This window comes from Grus americana, chromosome 1, assembly GCF_028858705.1.
Source record: "Grus americana isolate bGruAme1 chromosome 1, bGruAme1.mat, whole genome shotgun sequence".
In the NCBI taxonomy this organism is placed as follows: domain Eukaryota; kingdom Metazoa; phylum Chordata; class Aves; order Gruiformes; family Gruidae; genus Grus; species Grus americana.
Genome location: NC_072852.1, coordinates 95,650,946 through 95,668,964, shown reverse-complemented (window position 1 = coordinate 95,668,964; position 18,019 = coordinate 95,650,946). Strand labels below are relative to the sequence as shown.

General features: G+C 38.9%; 1 protein-coding gene across 5 annotated transcripts in view; it reads right to left on the bottom strand.

Moving 5' to 3' along the window:
- Positions 1-637: 637 nt before the first annotated feature.
- The window catches only part of ZPLD1 (zona pellucida like domain containing 1), a 105,234-nt gene continuing 87,852 nt past the window's right edge, over positions 638-18,019 (bottom strand). For all 5 annotated transcript variants that reach the window (XM_054813602.1, XM_054813601.1, XM_054813599.1 and 2 more), the window contains 9 exons: positions 17,618-17,838; positions 14,075-14,256; positions 13,316-13,388; positions 9,933-10,030; positions 9,212-9,292; positions 8,220-8,391; positions 6,721-6,829; positions 3,708-3,737; positions 638-2,499 (listed from right to left, as the gene is read on the bottom strand). In XM_054813602.1, the coding sequence (XP_054669577.1) occupies positions 2,324-2,499; positions 3,708-3,737; positions 6,721-6,829; positions 8,220-8,391; positions 9,212-9,292; positions 9,933-10,030; positions 13,316-13,388; positions 14,075-14,256; positions 17,618-17,838 (1,142 nt within the window). In that variant the 3' untranslated portion in view covers positions 638-2,323. The remainder of the gene's footprint in view (positions 2,500-3,707; positions 3,738-6,720; positions 6,830-8,219; positions 8,392-9,211; positions 9,293-9,932; positions 10,031-13,315; positions 13,389-14,074; positions 14,257-17,617; positions 17,839-18,019) is intronic.

Here is an 18,019-nt window from a genome sequence, read left to right as displayed (position 1 = left end):
TAGGACAAGTATGATATTATATAAGGACTTTTTTCCCCCCTACCCCCAGCAACATTAACTTTTTTTCCCCCCCTGTGGTCTTAACCAAATTATGTGAGACTCGCGTTAGAAAAAGGGTCTCCCTCCCTCAGTCTAGCAAAGAAAGCACAACAGTTTCTAATGGCTGGCAAGTTAAGCTGGGCACATTCACATTAGAAATCGTCTTTTAAAAGTACTCAAGACAACAACTGTTGGAACAACTTACTAAGGATGGTAACGACTCTCTATCACTGGAAACTTCCAGCTAAAGCTGCTGGTTATGAAGTAGTAGTTACATTAATGGAATTTCTGTGGTTGTCTTTATGAGTAAATTAAAATAGATTATCTGAATTTATTTATCCCTGGACTGGGATATAAATCTCCAGAGTTTACTGCCATCCTTTAAAGGCCAGTAAAGCTATACTTACATTAATTTATCCTATACATTGAAAACTCTTACCAAAGTGACTTAAAAAAAACACGTCCAGTTTTCATCTTTGTAGGATGAGGTCATTGAAAGCACATACAGATCTGTAACAATTTGACAGGGCTGGGAATACAGTTCAGACAAAGCATCCGTTCTGAAAAGTTTCAAATAATTTTATTAAATGATCACGTTTTACATGTCATCAGACCTAACCCCTGAAGTGCAAAAATGTTTCTGAGGTATTAAGACCGGAGGAAAACAGGCACAGTATTGGTTGTTAGGGATACCACACTGCAGCACAGTGGACTTTGCGAATGACGGGCCTTTATACAGCATTTGCAGGATCAGAGAAAACTGAGAACAAGTCTGTATTTGTCTTTAGTCTTGAAAGCCAAAGAGCCCCGATCGCTATTAGCCAGTTGTGTCACATCAATGAAAACATAGACATGGTTAACAGAGGATGGTGATAAATATCAGTGAGATGTTTCTAGGCCAGTATGTGCAGTACATGAAAAATGACATTTAACTGCTGTATGTATGACCAAAATCCCAAATGTCTATCCAGTTCAGCTTAATATATGTTGTGTCTACAGTGGCCTCTGTAGTACCAGCATTTTTGTCTAGCCTACACAGCTATGCCACTGCCCTGTGCTCCTGTTTGAGGGCACCTGGTCACTCACACTCACTTCAGATAAGTCTGATGTTTATCAGATTAACTCGAGTCAAAAACAGTACAGTACTGCTTGTGGCCTGTTACCCTTCTAGTTGCCCTCTTCCCCTCATCCATGCAGTGAAGTAGTCTAATCCATGCAGAAAATCTGCTAAAGAAATAAGCGTTGATCTACAACTCTCCACGTAGAAAGGAAAGCCTTATCTGAGAACTGCAAAACTTATGGGGCAAAACTGGCCCTTACAAATTTGGATATTAATGAGAGCTTTACTCAGCTGCCAAATTATGTTCCAAAAATAATTTTGTATGCGGAAAGTTTGGGCATTGCTTTCTTGTATTAGCTTGCCTGTTCAAGGAGCCAGGGGAAAGGAATACTTTTTCCCGTTGGAGCAGTTCCCGGGGTTAGAATGTGACTGAAGGCTGCAGACGTGGCAACTCTGTGCAGAATTAACTTTCTGCTGAACATTGGTTAGATTTAAAGTGCTCTCTGATTCTCACTCAATAATTTTGTTGGAAAAAGTTTTTTCCACCCCAAGAACTGCAGCATTGTTCCCTGGGATCAGCTGCAGTTTGCCCTAAACTAGTTGACTCAAAGATACCTAGCCAAATTATGTGCTTCACGTGATACCACAATTCAATGTAAGATATATCTAAGAAAACATTTCCAAATGAATAATAAGCCAAAGTCACTTATTCTAAGTCTCTCTGGGGTTATTTTTAGCCAAGATAAATGAAAACAAGTTCCTCCTGAGACACAATTGTTTTTTTCAAATTTCTGAAAAACACCACGACAAAATAGAAGTGATCCTAACATTAGTAGGCATTTATGAACTTATGAATGTTTCTGAATGTGTCAGGTTTCGTATAAGAATGGCATACTTGGAAAGGTTCTCACCTTCAGCATCTTCAGCTTTGAGACCTTACTGGGAAGCTGGAGACACAAACTCTATTGTCAGCACACCCATGGGTATAACATCATACAGTCTGATCACAAACACAATTGAGATTCTCATAATTTTCTAGGATTGCTACAAATATCACTGCTGCTTACCTACATAACATCATCTAGCAAATCTACAAATCTAGAATAGCTGGAATGGAAGCTGCATACAGCTGGAGTGTTGCCTTAATATTATTTTTTAAATGGAATCATGTTTCATGGACAAGAAAGGCAACCCCAAAGAAAAAGTGCAAGTAAATCATCACTTTCAGTTGAAAACTGGGTTTCGGATGCCACTCAAAACTGAACTGTTGGGCCACCTTCTGTGCAGAAGAGTTAGGGAACACACAAAAAAGAAAATGCTTGTGATTCCTAGGATGACGACGCCTGAAATCAGTGTGCTGGTGACTGAGTTCAGCTGGAAAGGAGGTCCGTTTGTATGAGCTGCAAGAACAAAAATGCACAGGTAAGTTCTGGTTAGAATCTCTCAGCAGCGCCAAACACTTCTGCCTTTCCATTACAACATCCTATATACAGAATGATGACAATGAAAGGACTAAAATTGTATTTCAGAACAAGCACCTGTCTACTTGGATAAAGCTTATCTAAGTATACTTTGAAAACAGTTATTTGTTCTTTCAATACCCATCATGCTGGGGGATAAAGACAGTAAGGATACTTCTAAGGCCTAACCCCTCATATGCTAGTGACCAACCTTGACCTGTGCTATTTAAGACTGTCCAAAAATTATCAAGGCAGAGGTATAAGGATTTGTGGCCTAACCAAGTTAACAAAAGGATTTCTTCCCTGATATCATTATCCTCATCTCAATTCAAAGGGTATATAAATTCTTAGCAGGCATATCTGGTACCAGTTATCTGAGCTACTCCAAGCTTGTCTGTATGCCTTCGCAGGAGGCTTCTTAACATGTTTATCAATTCTCAGAGAGAAGAGGTAACATATGTATTTACTGCTTAGTGTAGCTCAATAGGCTGTTCATGGACCAATTCCTGGTCTTAGTCATTAGCTACTCCTTGTTACCAGCAGAAAACAGTAACAGACAGGCTGAAACAAGTCCTCCAAGTGCCCAAAGGAGAAGCAACCTAAAACTTGTGAGACCTGATCTCCCCTGCAGCCTATTTCCTTCATTGCCCTGACAGACCACAAGTTCTATCCCAGCTTCTCCAGAGGCTCTTGTGTGTGGTGAAATGCCAGGAGAACAGGAGCTGAAGCAGAGCTCTTCTGACTTTGAGCTGTGAACTGAGCTGGACTGCACCAACATAAACATTTTGCTGCTCTACCTCTGCATGGCATGAGTAGATTTTACTGCTTAAGTCTGATTTTGCATCTAGCAGTTGCAATGTTCCCTCAGTATCGTATGTCATAGCAGCAGATTTTCATTTCAATCCCATCATAGGAATTAGAAGTTGCTATGTTGGTGGGGCTGGGTGCACAAATTAAACTGAGCATTCCATATTCATCCATTGCTTTCTTTATAGCATGTCAGTATTGACTCATTTAAATGACAAAAACAAGTCAAAAAGAAAAAGCATTCCAACTCAGTGCATAGAGCTCAATCAAAATGGTTCATCTCCTCAGTTCTGTTTCACTCAAATCATCTTTTATGTTTCTGGGAATTCTGATTAACTTACCAAGCTGTGAATTGTTGGTTGGCGTCTCATCTGTATAAAACAAAACCGGGATGCATTATATTTTACAAACACCTCTGCCTACCTCCTCCTCCCCTATCCCTTGCAACACAAAAGCCAATAGTCCTAGCTTTATTTTCAAAGCACGGCTGCTATACTTCCAACATTGAATAGCAGCTTTTAACATCTCTGGTACAATAAGGACAACAATATTAATTACATGACATTGCTTCATTTTTAATGCGAGTACACCGATCTGAAGGTACTTGGTATTCTGTGGCCAAAAAAACCTCAAAACCAAATACACACCTTAATGCATGAACCTCTTAATTGAAAATGTGACCAGTTCTATTCTGTCCCTCAATAAAAACACAGTCATAAGTATGGTAGTATATGCAAGTCCCTTCACTGGTAATCACATTACAAGAAGATCTGTATAGGAAAAAAATTAACCTGAATTTTTCAAGGAAAAATACATCAGTGACCATAAATGACTACAAAACGCCCCTTCCCCATGCCCACTTTTCTCTTGACAGTTACACAGTGGCATTATAGTCAGGGAAACATTTGTATTTTGCCTTCAGTTTGTACTTTACTTACCATTGTCCATCTCAGAACTACATTTCTTGTCACTGTTTTTGTTTTTTTGTGCAACTTGTAAGCACAGCTCACGTATACATTTGTTTTGAGCAGCTGTCCTCTAAGTCTAAGTGAGACATCCATCAAAAGCTACACAATTTCACCTTCACAAGTAGGTACCTGCTTTGTTTCTATACACAGAGACTAAAACATTTTCTTCTGTGTACGTCTCCTGTAATGACTTATTTTAGATTAACAAACAAGAATAAAGTTTCTCTGAAAAGAATAGAAGGAGAAGGGCCATTACTCATTTGCAGTAGCACTATTCAGGCCCTATCAAGGTAACTGCACAAACAGCTCTGTCACCAGCGCAACTGGTGACTAGAGTAATGGGGAGGCCTGGCTAACTCAAGGTGCCTCTGCAAACACCGATGTGCACAGGACTAGCCCCGGGACAGATACAGCACCAGCCTAAATGAGGGAAGTGAGAGGTTGCACATCCGTGCAACCACAGACCTAGAACTGGGGTACGTACTACGGTGAGTCAGGTGCGGCCAGTTTGATGGGCTCTGTACAAATGTATCTGTACTAAAGCTGGACCACAGTTGGCTTTAAAAACAGTATAAAGCGCCTCCATGCAGCATCACACCAGAGTAAGCCAGCACTGCACCCCAGCACTCCTCATCCAAAACCAGATAGTTCTGTTCAAGTTCTCTCATGACCTTCCCTCTTTTCTTTCCTTGAGTAGAGTATTCGTGAACTTTGCATTCTTCACAATGGGAAGGGACAGCAGGAGGAAATACTAGTTCTCTCTTTCTGCTCCAGAAGGAAAAGTGAAGTGCAAGTCAGATTAAGTGACTTGCCCAACACCACTCAGGAAATTCATGGCAGAGTTCAGAACTGAATCCCATTGTTTTGAGAGTACTTCCCATCAAACCATCCTTCTGTCAGCAAGAGTGGGATGCTTCTAAAGCATACTATGGAGATGCAGAAATATGTCTAATGTAAAAAGCTTTAGCCACATATCTCAAGTAGAAGACACCTAAAAAATTATTATTTTCCTTTTCCAGTCTTATTCATGTTTTCATTTAAAAAAAAAACCACCTCACAGTTGTCAAGAAATTATTAAATCATTTATCCTTTCTTTAGGATTATTAAACACTGGTGGACAGATCTTTGTTTGCTTGAAGTTATGCAGTATTTAAAGATAATTGATGAGTTTGGGGTTTTTAATTGTAAAAATAGCATTCACAGCATGTGAATCATAAGCTGTATTACCTAGTAGTGGTTGCTCATATAACAAGCTTTACGTAGTTTCCATTCCTTGCCTAAGGCAGCACTTCTCTAGCATACATGTTTGTCTAATTTCCCTCATTTACCGTAAGTAGTCATGCATGCAACTTTGAAGTAGTTCTTTTCACTTTTTCTTCACTAATCAGATAGTCCCAACTGAGTTGCTGCTATGTATAATGCAGAACAAAAATACTCATTTTCATTGTGGAAATGTTGCTTATAACAGAGTATTTGTTCTAAAAATGGTATCTTGCTAGATGGCTCCCCTATTCTGGAGGGTCAGTTGTTCTCTTTGTATATGTGGGTACAACCACTTTGCACATGAAGAAGGCTTTTATTCTCAAGTGTTTCAATTATTTTTCCTAGACAGGATTCAGTCCTGCTCTCATCTTCCTAAATCTAAGACTGCTGAAATTGGTTGCTTAACTGCAACTACTTATAAGTATATGTAAATGGGGTTTCTTAAACATTTTTCAAATGTTTTGTTAATATTATTTTGTCAACAGCAGTCACTAATTCCTTTCAGACACTGCAGGCTGCATTTGGAGATACCTTTCTTTTTTTTAACTTTGGCAATAAAAATGAAAATCATGGAATTACACCCTAGATTTAAAAGAGTAGATTTGGGCCCGCTCTGTTTAGAATTTGCAATGTGTTTGTCCTATTTCCTTCTTATAGCTGAAGGCTAAGCATAGCGTGTATTAATTTTATGCAACACTTAGACAAAAACCCACAGGTGAAGCTGGAAGAGATGGTGAATAGAAAGTGACAGTGAATATTCATTAGCTGTCCAAATTAAACTGCAACACTGAACTCCATACCTTAAATCCCATTATCATCAGTGAAATCTGACAAAGAAAAAAAAGAAGTCAACCCACTGACTGTGGGCTTTTATAATGGCCTTATATACATAACAGTATCCCACAGTGATTTTACTGGGGTAGGGAGGAAGCACGTGAGCCAAACAGAAATATTAGCTCAAAATTTCTACCAAAGACTCCAACAGTAGGGGAAAAAATACCCATAAAACTCATGGAGAATTCACCCTTTCTCTAAGTCACTGCAAATTTATATTAAACTGCAAAACATTTCCCCATGTATCTGAAATTCCAGCAGTCCATAGAAAAAGTTTGCTCATTCCTACCACTTCTTGTAATGATGGGGCCAGCAGAGATTACAGCATTGCCAGATGTGCTCTGAGGGCTCCAAGTTGTCCGCCCACCAGCGTCTCTTCTTTCTCTGTTACTGCAAATCTGAGTGGTTAATCAAAACAATCACAGTTTCAGAGTAGAACAGAATTATTGCCCTTCTGTGCTTTCTGCTTTAATGTAAACTCTTTTATAAGCAATACTACAACTTTGATTTTATTTCTTAGTATGCATTAAATTACTTTGCAATAAAAACAGCTGCAATATTCCCTAGAAGTGTATCTTATAAACGCCTGGCTTCCTGTTGTATTTTGCCTCATTTCGTTTACAGAACTACATTGCTGTTGTGTACAAGATCCATCTTATAGTATATTAAATTTTCAGTAGTTAATTTCCCAGAGCTTTGTTTACAGACAGTTTTCCCCAACAAATGTGTTTTGCTTGACTAGGGATAGACAACATGCTACAACCCCTATTCTAGCAAGCTTCTCAAGTTCAGTTTGTACATTTTCCATGGAGTTCTAAATAGCAATGACCCACGTTAAAACAATCCCCAGCACTCTCATCTGGAATCCACCTTTAACATCTCTAACTTATCATCTACCTTAATCTTGGGTACTCAAGTATGCTTCAACCAAGAGCATTTCTTTAATTTCATCTTCTTGTGAAAGAACTTCAAAAGCCTCAGAACATAAATTCTCAATAGAAACAATGAATTATTTAAAAGTGTAACAAAAACATATAAAACAACGTACAAAATGTCAGAAGTATACTGAACTGATAGCATTTTAAAAGTCTAAGTGGAAAGTCATTCAATAGGAAACAATACTGCATTCTGAAGACATCAACACAGAATATTCTGAGTTTATATGTTTATTTGTTTCAATTTCCAAAATATAGTTGTTCCTGATGCTCCTAAAATTAAATAATTTTTTAATTGACACAACTTCATGAACTTCAAAACAGCAGTTTCCCAATTATAAGGGAGATAGTAATAAACTATAGGGCATGTAGTAAGTTGGGGTTTTTTACTGTCAGAAACTCTTTCAAATTTTCCTTGTCAATAACTGCACTTATTATAGCTTTAAGTTTTCCATAAATTCCATTCTAAGATATTTATGTTCATCCACTGTGATTATGGGTACTTTGTTTCTTAGATGCTATACTAAGAATATTAGCTCTGAAGCTGTCTCAGAGTTGTTACTTTTAAAAATTAATTAAGGACCAAAAGGCAAAGAAGTAATTTCTTACATTTTCAACAACCTGTGTTTTGCACAGCTCTAGTATTATTCGGTCTCCGGATGACAATATTCGTTGTGCTATTCTTTATCAGTTTTACATTCCTTCAGACACAAAAACATTCTCACTTTGGACTCTACAAGTCACCTTCATTCAGTGCCATCCAAACTTCCATAGCATTTGGATGCAGAATAACTCCAGCGTGCCTATTTTCTATCCAGATAATTAACAGCAACTTCTGTCCACTGAAACTTACTGGCACAAGAAAGGGACAGTCATCTGCTCTGCACAGCTTTGTCACGCAGTGAAGGAAGACCGTAGACATCTTCTGGTTCTTGTGCTTCACAAAGCGAAACACCTCAAAAGAAAACCGGCCCATTTGGCTCTTGCCATTTTCAATTATAGTTGTCTGCGGGTCCTTGTCACAGCTAGTTTTTGTAGAGAAGATGAAAACTAGGATGAGCAGCTGTATGATTAGCATTTTGAAGCTGTTAGCTGAGAATAACTTGAGCAGCAAGTTCAGCGCTTTAGCACAGTACCCTAATGTCTAACATGGGCAGCTGCAATCTGCCTTGCTAGGCTGTACGGTCCTGTGCTGAAATGCATTCCTATAAAAACATGATGTTTTGTTTTGCATCATCACAGCTATAACCAAGGTATCATTTAATTCTAGTGCCCAAAGAAGCTTGAGATCTGAAGCAAAAAGTAATCAGGTATGCTAACCAGTATAGACAGGTAACTCCAAATGAAGACAGCATCTCTCCAGCAACTGGCACCAATAAAATTTAATCTCAGATACTGCCAAGATGATTTTCAAAGTTCCGATTCAAATAAATGTTATTACTGGGAGCAGCAGCAGGAGCATCTATTTATCTTTAATCATTTGCTTAACTGCTTTCCTGAACTGGAATCTACGATATTTTATATCACTGTCATTCACCACAAGGCTACCTTTGGTAAAACAAAGGCCAGTTTAGCCATTCATTTTGGGTGTTCATGGTATCTCTGGTAGAGTCGTTCTAGATATATGCTTCTCTACCTTCATAATTCTTAGACTTTGCACTTGCTTCTATGTTTATGTTCACAAACAAGATAAGTCCTGACACGTTATCTGTAAGCCCAGCCCTCAGTCCTCCCTGCTAATATTGCTTAGACTTTCCAGGCAGTTTAGAACACCACTACTGGAGAGATTTATAACTGTTTTTTGAAGGAAGGACCCACAAAACACTGGGTTTGCACAGGACCTACCTGAAAAAAAGATCATATCGAAGATCATCACTAGGATTGCCAGATGGTGTGGTGTAACAGTAGTCCATCAAAACATTCCACCTGCACAGGGAGCAAAGTGATAGATGAGGGGAACTGGCAACGTTCGAGTAGGGGTGGAGAGTGAGTGAGATAAAAGACAGTACAGGCAAGTGTACAAACTGATAATGCAGGCTGTTACATTGAAGCTGAGTTACTGTATTTAGCAGGTCATGTACAAGTCATCCTGCATTCCCAATATATCGCCTGCTTCTTCCCACAACTTACAGAACTAAACAGCACACCACAGCGGCAGAATTGTATAAAACAAATCATTTGGTTTCATGCAAGCCAACCACCATACCAACACACGTGCTGTGTACCTCCTTCTTAGAAGTCATGGCCACATAGTACTAGAAATCAAAAACATCCTACTTCTAAAAGCCCAGGAGTTCCTCACTTGATCTCACAGTGGCCCCTTCTTAAATAACAGCAATATAGAATTTAAAGTATAATTCAGGAAAACTTTCATAATGAGGACAGCAGCAAGATATGCATTCCCCATCAAGGACCTGATACCCTCCAGCTGAGGGCAGTGATTATCAAACACCAACCAGTATTTTCACATACAAAAGAAAAAGGAAAGACAGTTGCTTCTAAATCAGAAAAATTTGCAACACCAAGAGCTGAATAGCAAGACAAGAAATAACATCCTTTATGGTACCTGCCATCAAGGTTGGTTGCTCTTACAGCTGCATATATTTTGGTTTTCAAAGGTAAACCTGTACTTGGAATAAGGAGCTGCTGGCTGTAGGTTGAATCCTGAAAAACAAACATTGCCTCAGTGTACCAGAAATCCCACTGTAACAACTCATCTGCATTCACAGACTGACCTCCCATCTAATTTTTCTGACCTTTATGTAGGACAGTCATTGACTTTGTCCTCTATAAGGCAAGAAGCAAAAAGCAGTGCCAGAGCATTTTCCTACAAGTTTGTCTGTAAAGATCAATAACACTTGACTGGCCTTATCCTGTGCAACTATTTTGGGGAATCTATTTATGATTTTATGAAATGGCTGGATCAGTTAAAGAAAAGGTATCATTCACTGACACCTCGGCATGTCTCCCAGCGCCTCCAAGCAAACACAGCAGTTACTGTGGTTTCCTAGAGGAGGAGCTTAACTGGGTTGTCACAGCGCATCCTTTCCAAGGAAAGGTTGTTAAGGGTATTTCATTTAGTGGAGATAGCAATGCCAGCAAGTTTTACATATCTTAAGCTGTAGTCTGGGAAAACAGACACATTCTATTATCCAAAATGTAGTTTCTATAGAAGTTGGCTTGTTGAAGGCTTCAAGTAACAAACACTTTCATTTAAATTCTAATATTTTAAAAATGCTGTTTCAAGAAAGCATTTTAGCTCCTTGGAAAAGAACCCAGTACCCTAACGTCCAACATGGGCAGCCGCAATCTGCCTGCTAGGCTGTAAGGTCCTGTGCTGAAATGCATTCCTACAAAATGCACCCCTACTCCACAAAAGTTGGGAATTCCCCATATGCTACTACATAGATACAGCTATTTTATTGGTTTCTTGTTCAAAGGCTGAACCATTAATGTCACTTTAGCAACAATGCCACGAAACAGATCTGAGTGACAGATGTTAATTCAGCATATCAAAACGCACTTACTGGTAACGGCACCTATGTCAAATAGGTTGTTAATCCAGAAAGCACAGGGACTCGGCATGTTGAGACCTCTTGTGAGAGGTCAAAACACTCAATACATAAGAAAAATTTTGTTAAACAGAATTTTGACCAGGTTCAGTGTGGCAGGCAAGACCAAGAGCAGCAGCTGACAGCAACAAGAAAGATTAAGCACATAAGTATTTTTTCAGAGGGAACAATGCCAAAATTCACAGCATGCCCAATATTCAATCTCCGCAGCATCGGAGGCCTTGGGAGGTACACGTGCACACACCGACCAGCTCTGCGACACACACAGAGCAAGTCATTGCAGATCCATTCAAGTGAGATCAGGTAAGTTTGCCATCCTTAAAATTAATTATACATTTCTCCAATACATAGCTCTGTCACATTTTGTAAAGCGATTTGAAAGTCTACAGCAAGTCCCTCACTATTACATTTCATAGTTGTGCTTTTTTTCTTCTTAAAGAGTAGTTTTTATGCGTTTAGACAGATATTTACAGGAAGGCCTAACAGCACATAGCCACTTAGGCTCTGTGAAAGCCCATGAAACGTTTTGCTATTAAACTCTGAGTGTATCATAATGGCTCCTCTTGTCTTTCCTAACACTAACACCACAAAGTAAATGTAAACATCACCGTGTGAGGGAAGATAGAAGCGAGCTGAGAAGATGAAGAGTCAACGTTAGGAAGTAACACTACAGCTCAAGTTTGAAAGTACGGCTGCTCGCAGCCAAGAGCCACACCTGTACAGAACTCCTCGCCAATACCATGGGTGCGCAGGAGCGCCGAGGCCCCTCCCAAAGCCAGGACTCTCGAACAGGCACCAAGTGAGCCCAGAGGATCAGAGCTCACAGGACCACGGGTGTCCCAAGAGGCACTCCCCACCTGGCAGGCAACGCACAAGCTCTCTGTGTGTACACCCAGCCCTAGGACGTGAAGCAGAAGAGCACACCCAGCACCGGAACCTGCAGCCTTAGCAGTACTGTTCACGCTAGCGCTACTCACTAGGGTAATACGACTGAAATCAGAAGGATAAGACACCACTGTTCATGGTTGACTTCTAAACTCAGTGGAGGAGGGAGGATGAAAGTCCAGCTTGGCATGTGATATTTGAGGAAAAAGTGTGCTCAGTACAAGCACCAACAGCATTTATACCTGACTGTGTGCAGAACTGGGCCCTGAAAGGCAGCAAACGTGGTGGTCAATGCTTGTCCTAAGAACTCTGGCTACCCTCACCCTGCCCTATCTTACTGGTCACAGGTTTCTTCAAAAGTGAGAGAAGTAGAATCTTCATTTTAACAGATTATAGGTTGTTATTTGAAGCTCTGCTCTGTCAAACAAACACGATTTTTTTTTTTTTTTAAGCATGCCTTTGGAAAATGTCCTGTTACAATATTTATAGCTCATTATGTTCAAAGCATAAAGCATTGACTTTTAAATCAGTCGCATGAATTATAATTCAGCGTCATGATGGCATGAATAATAATGCAAAAAAATCATATTCATAATTTACAAAAATGTTGCTCGATAGATTGAAAAATTGATATTTAAATCAGGTATTTAAAATGTATGAATAAAAATTTTAATCAACATGAAAATATCATTTCAAGGATTAATGTTGTTAAGTAGAGGTCCGTGCATTTTTCACATTTTACTGTCACCATCCGTATTTACATAGTAAAAGCTTATACAATAATGCATATTCAAGTTAAATTATCTAAAGCATATGGAAGAAGTGTGAGTTGAAACCCTTAACATCTTGAAAGTCCACACAATGAGACAGCAAGTACAGTGGGATATAGATTTGGAACGAATCCCACATCCCTGACTACAATTACAGATGATTAAAACACTCTGATGAGACTTGAACATAAAAATACCCCAGAAAAAGTGCCACAGTTTTTTGCTAAGTGAACGGGTCTAGAATATTTTTACAGAATTCTACAGAGTACTCTGTTTCAGTACAATGTACCTATACACATACCCACACATATAGAGAGAAATATGTGCACGCACACATACGCACATGTAATAAATGCAAACACAAGTATGCACTCTGGAGTATGATTATTATTATTACTACAATTGATTATTCTTGTGGCACTAAAACCTGAAAGCCAGAGCTGTAAATTGAGGAACTGTATAAATACAGGACAAAAAGACTCTGTGTGTCCTCAAAGGCCAGCCATATAAATACAAGACAACAGGTACATGCGAATGAAAAGGACAAGGGAAGTCAGAGATGAAAGAGGCTCAGATGAAAGGCCTGGTTCTTCATAGGAGGAGTGAGAAGGGAATAGCAAACAATGAAGAGGAATCTATACTTTGCTCTGCTAATCCAGTTTGCACCCACATAGTGCAGAGGTGGATTTAGTCCAGCTCATACTACTGTGTTTTATACTCACATTGTAAAGCAACAAATTCAAAGTGCTGATAAATGTACCATTATTCTCTCTTACAGAAATAGCAGCTGATGACCTACAACAGAACCAGAAACCAAAAAACATCATGAAGATAGGTATCTTATTTTTGTGTTTACATACTTCAGTGGTTTTTATCAATAAAAAAAAAATAAAACAAAACAAAAAAAAACACTCGAGTCATGTCACAAGGAGTTAATTTATGCATTTGGGTTATAAACTTCAGAAATAGGAATTTATAGTGGAAACACTGACAGAACCTTAACTATGCAGAAAGTAAAGGACACTGTTGAAAACATGAATCAGAAAAATAATTAGCAGAGAGGCAAAGTGACAAAAAGGAACCCACTTTTCATGATGTACAAGGTTTACTCATTGAAGTATTTTCTCTCACACTCTATATTCACATGCTTACAAACTATTTCATGAGAATTACCTTTTTTTTTTTTGCTGCTACTGTTTTGTCATCAGAACATCTGAATTTTAAGGGAAGTTTTACATTATCTAAGGCCCTCTTCATAAACTGTTATCTCATATAATGATGCTACAGAATTTTCTTTTCCTTTGCATCACCTCTCCTTTCAGTGCTTCTTCGTTTCCCTTTACTCTTGTACAGCTAAAAATTGCTATCTTGACAATACTACTATGTTATGCATATATTTAGGTGTGTATGCATATATACACATATATATGGGCTTACATAGATAAGGGTATGAAACACATCGAAATGAAAAGCACACTTACGAAGCAAGCTGGGTATTGTTAACCAAGTACTCCAGTGGATAGCTACAGCTAAATTTGTACAGAAGCCCAGGCAAATAGCTGATAATCGTTGGTGGGTCCGGTGTATCAATATAGCCTGAAACATTACCTATCTGTACCACTGAGGTATTTCCATAAGCATTGATACCTCGAGCTGAGGATACCTATTGAGGGAGACAGAAAACAACTATTAATCAGAAAGTTAACTGTGGAACAAAAGATATCCAAGGACACTGATGCTTTAGCCCATCACTTACCCAGAGATATCTTCAGGAAATCCTTCAAAAATTTATTTAGTTTAATAACTTGTTCCCTGTGTTCTGTTTTTCACCTCTCTGAAATCATGCATATACAGTTCACATGTGACATCCCTGTTCTTAAAATACAAACTTTAGCAACATTTGAAAAAAACTGATAAATCCTGGAAGCATTTTTCTTGGTAGGTACTTGTTTTTGGAGCATTCCCAGTGAATTCACGTGACTTACTGGGAAAAGTTGAAGGAACTTTTCTGCTATAGTTAAAAAATATTAGCTTAAAATGATCTTCCATATGCAGTAATAAAGTCAATACACAAGTAATTTCATTCATAGAAACAATACTTTGTCACTTTTGAGCTTTCTTTTTGACACATGAAAACCAACATACTTTATAAGCAGATAAGATTGACCGATAAGGGGTAATGGGTTTAAGCTGAAGGAGGGTCGATTTAGATTAGATGTTAGAAAGAAATTCTTTACTGTGAGGGTGGTGAGGCACTGGAACAGGTTGCCCAGAGAAGTTGTGGATGCCCCATCCTTGGAAGTGTTCAAGGCCAGGCTGGATGGGGCTTTGGGCAATGTGGTCTAGTGGAGGGTGTCCCTGCCCATGGCAGGGGGGTTGGAACTAGATGATCTTTGAGGTCCCTTCCAACCCAAACCGTTCTGTGATTCTATACAAACCAAAGAACTGAACTTTGAGTCTGTGTTTCTGTCTACATTATACATCTCAATCTAAATCATAAACTACGTGCAAAGAAATGCTGTCAGAAATGCAAGAGCTGAAGAGCAATACAACCTTAACGCCAATGCAACCTTACTTCAGTCCCTGGACACACGCTACCCGGTGCTGCTCAGCCTCACAGAGGGTGCAGAGCCAGCAATAACACGCAGCTCTTCAGAACGCTGAAGGACACCCTTTCCTCCCAGTAGCAGCCCAGCCCCGCTCCATCTGTAACTACTGATCTGAATAAGGGGGTGGTTTGAAAACAGCAGATAAAGGTCACAAATTACTTTCTCAGTAGGCACTTACACAGTAAGGCCAATTAACATGGCACTGGACTTCCACTGTAGCGTTTCTTTTGTATAACTGCATTAGCAAAACAGATGCTCTCAATAACTTTAGAATACACAGCTTCTTAAAAAGACATTTCATTATGGAAGAGTCATCCTGAGGTGTGCATGAGTCATAACATTTTGCATTAAGTAGCACAGGATATACGGCAGGTATTTTGATTCCTTTGGCTACAGAAAAAACAGCTAGAAGACAGATGCGGCCATACACTTTGCCAGTAGTATACCTAATAATTTGCTAAATGGAAGGAAGATTATGAAAATCAAATTTCCTAGGATCTATTTCTTGCCTAAAACACAGGCTAGAGCACTAAGGTAGTATAGCAAGCTATAGTTCTGTTTAGCTTCCTCACCACCCCACCCCCAAAAACCAAAAAGTTGTGTCTGCCATAGTACGGACAGACCCAGCTTTTACCTGAGTTCTGCCTGAACTGTTGTCTTTAATTGAAAATGAGTTTGAAAGTCTTTATTGTGAAACACAGCCAAAAAATGCGTGGGATTGTACTACTCCAGTGTGGGGAACATAAGAAATGCTCCCCGCTCCTTTATCGTCTTTGTTTGTGGCACAGCATGCATAGCTGAGAGAAGACAAGGGGAATTTTTGATTATATTTTTAGCAGCTGCTACTTTGTCTTTGTATCCTGTACAACTTTGTGGGGGGTTTCATGGGGAACTCCAATTATTTGGACTTAGCAGACCAGTTTTTGTTTGGTTGTTTTGTTGGTTTTTTTAAAAAAACATCAACCTCTTACAATTATAATCAAATAGCAGGTTCAGGGAGTTTACAATGTGACTGACTCCACAGGAACAGGAAAAAGTTGCTTTCTGGCAAATTCTTCTACTACAAGTCATGGAGGTGCTACAGCTTTTCAGGGAAATGGGAAAAGAGAATCTTGAACTTGCTGAACTGTTTTTTGTGGAAATTTTAAAAGAAAACTCAGACTGAGGCAAACAGGTCACAGAGCACATCAAACATTTCAGCCTAGTTTCGCAAAATTATTAGCAACAGAAAATGGGGTTTGTTATAAAAACTGGCAGGTACCATCAAGTGCAAGTATGAATTCCAGATAGAATATAAGCCTTTAAAATAATACATTTTTACACTTGTTTTTGTAAGTTATTCATAGATACTTTGATACAAGTCATCGCTGCTTGCACAGTGTGTGATATACACACAAACTGTACAACTCTCCTCTCCCTTGGTTTAGAAGGTTTGAGATCTGACATCACGTCCCTCCCACCAGTCAGAGTGAGACAGCTTCATTAAAGAAAATGAAATTATACTGGTATAAAACAGACTTCAAAGTCAGCTTCTGGATGAGAATCCAGTTCCAAAATTTCACCCACTGCTAAAGATTAGATTTAGTCATTAGCTCTACAAATATGTGCGTTATCCATGCATGAAACAGCAACATAAAATGTAGACACTGAAGCCCCACCACCAGGCAAATCACCATAGCACAGACTGGCTGTGCACTAAGAGATCAGAGCTGAACAGACAAACCTGAGCTTCAGTCCCACATCTTGACTCTTCTGTCATTAATTGAGTGCATAGATTAAACAGCCTTTTGTGTGCATGTCAAACATTCAAAATTTCCTTGAAAATTTCAGTTTGTTGCCAGGCAGTTCCATATTGAGCTGAGATCTTCCAAGGAGGTACAAGACCTCCAGGCACTGCTAGCAGGGGTGTTTACTGTGGGTTGGGCCCTCTAGCCAGACTATCTCCCCGGGATATTCAGTCACTGCCTTATCACGGAACATATAAGATGAATCAATCTGTCAGCAAGCCTCCCTCATATGAGAGCACAGAAGTAGGTACCCAGACTATAATCCTCATCTAACCCACTTTTAAAAATATTGTACTTTCATTTTCCAAGTGGGTATTTGAAAAGTTTGAGCAAAATTTAAAGCATATTCAGCAAGAGTTTTAAAAATGGCATAGAAAAATCTCATTTTTCCACTGAAAAAAAAAAAATTAAAATGAAAAATATACTTTCTAATCAGAGGACAAATATGTGTACCACCACATTTTCTCATTAGTAATTAAGATTGTAAATTACTGACTTCATCTGGTTTTCTTTGATGCACGCAAGATGATGTAAACATTATCTGTAAAAGACACAATGCTGTCAAGGCCATTCACTTGATCCTATGCATAAACAACCACGCTACAATTTCACTTTGACCTTGTCTTACCACTAAAGTGTTTCCACAGGATTCCAAAGTACTCAGATTGATGATGAAAATGACCACTGCTGGAAAGGTGTTGTTATTGATGAAACCCCTGCAGTGGGCATCCCCATGTTTCCCATTCAGTGCCAGATCTGTCTCAGAATAACCAGAGAAAAGAACTGTGCAAAAATTTATCTTCATAGTAATTGTCTGCACTCCACAGAAAACATTGATATCTCGTTCAGCTGCAAGAAAAATACAGGGAAAGACATTGTAAGAAGATGCGTTTCCACTAATCTCCATATAATTATTGTAGCAGTTAGTCTAGTGTTGTAACCTCTGATCAAATCAACTTTTAGACCACAGTCACAGCAAAATATTGGAATATAAAGGTCAGAATTGCATTATTCTGAGGAACAGATTTGA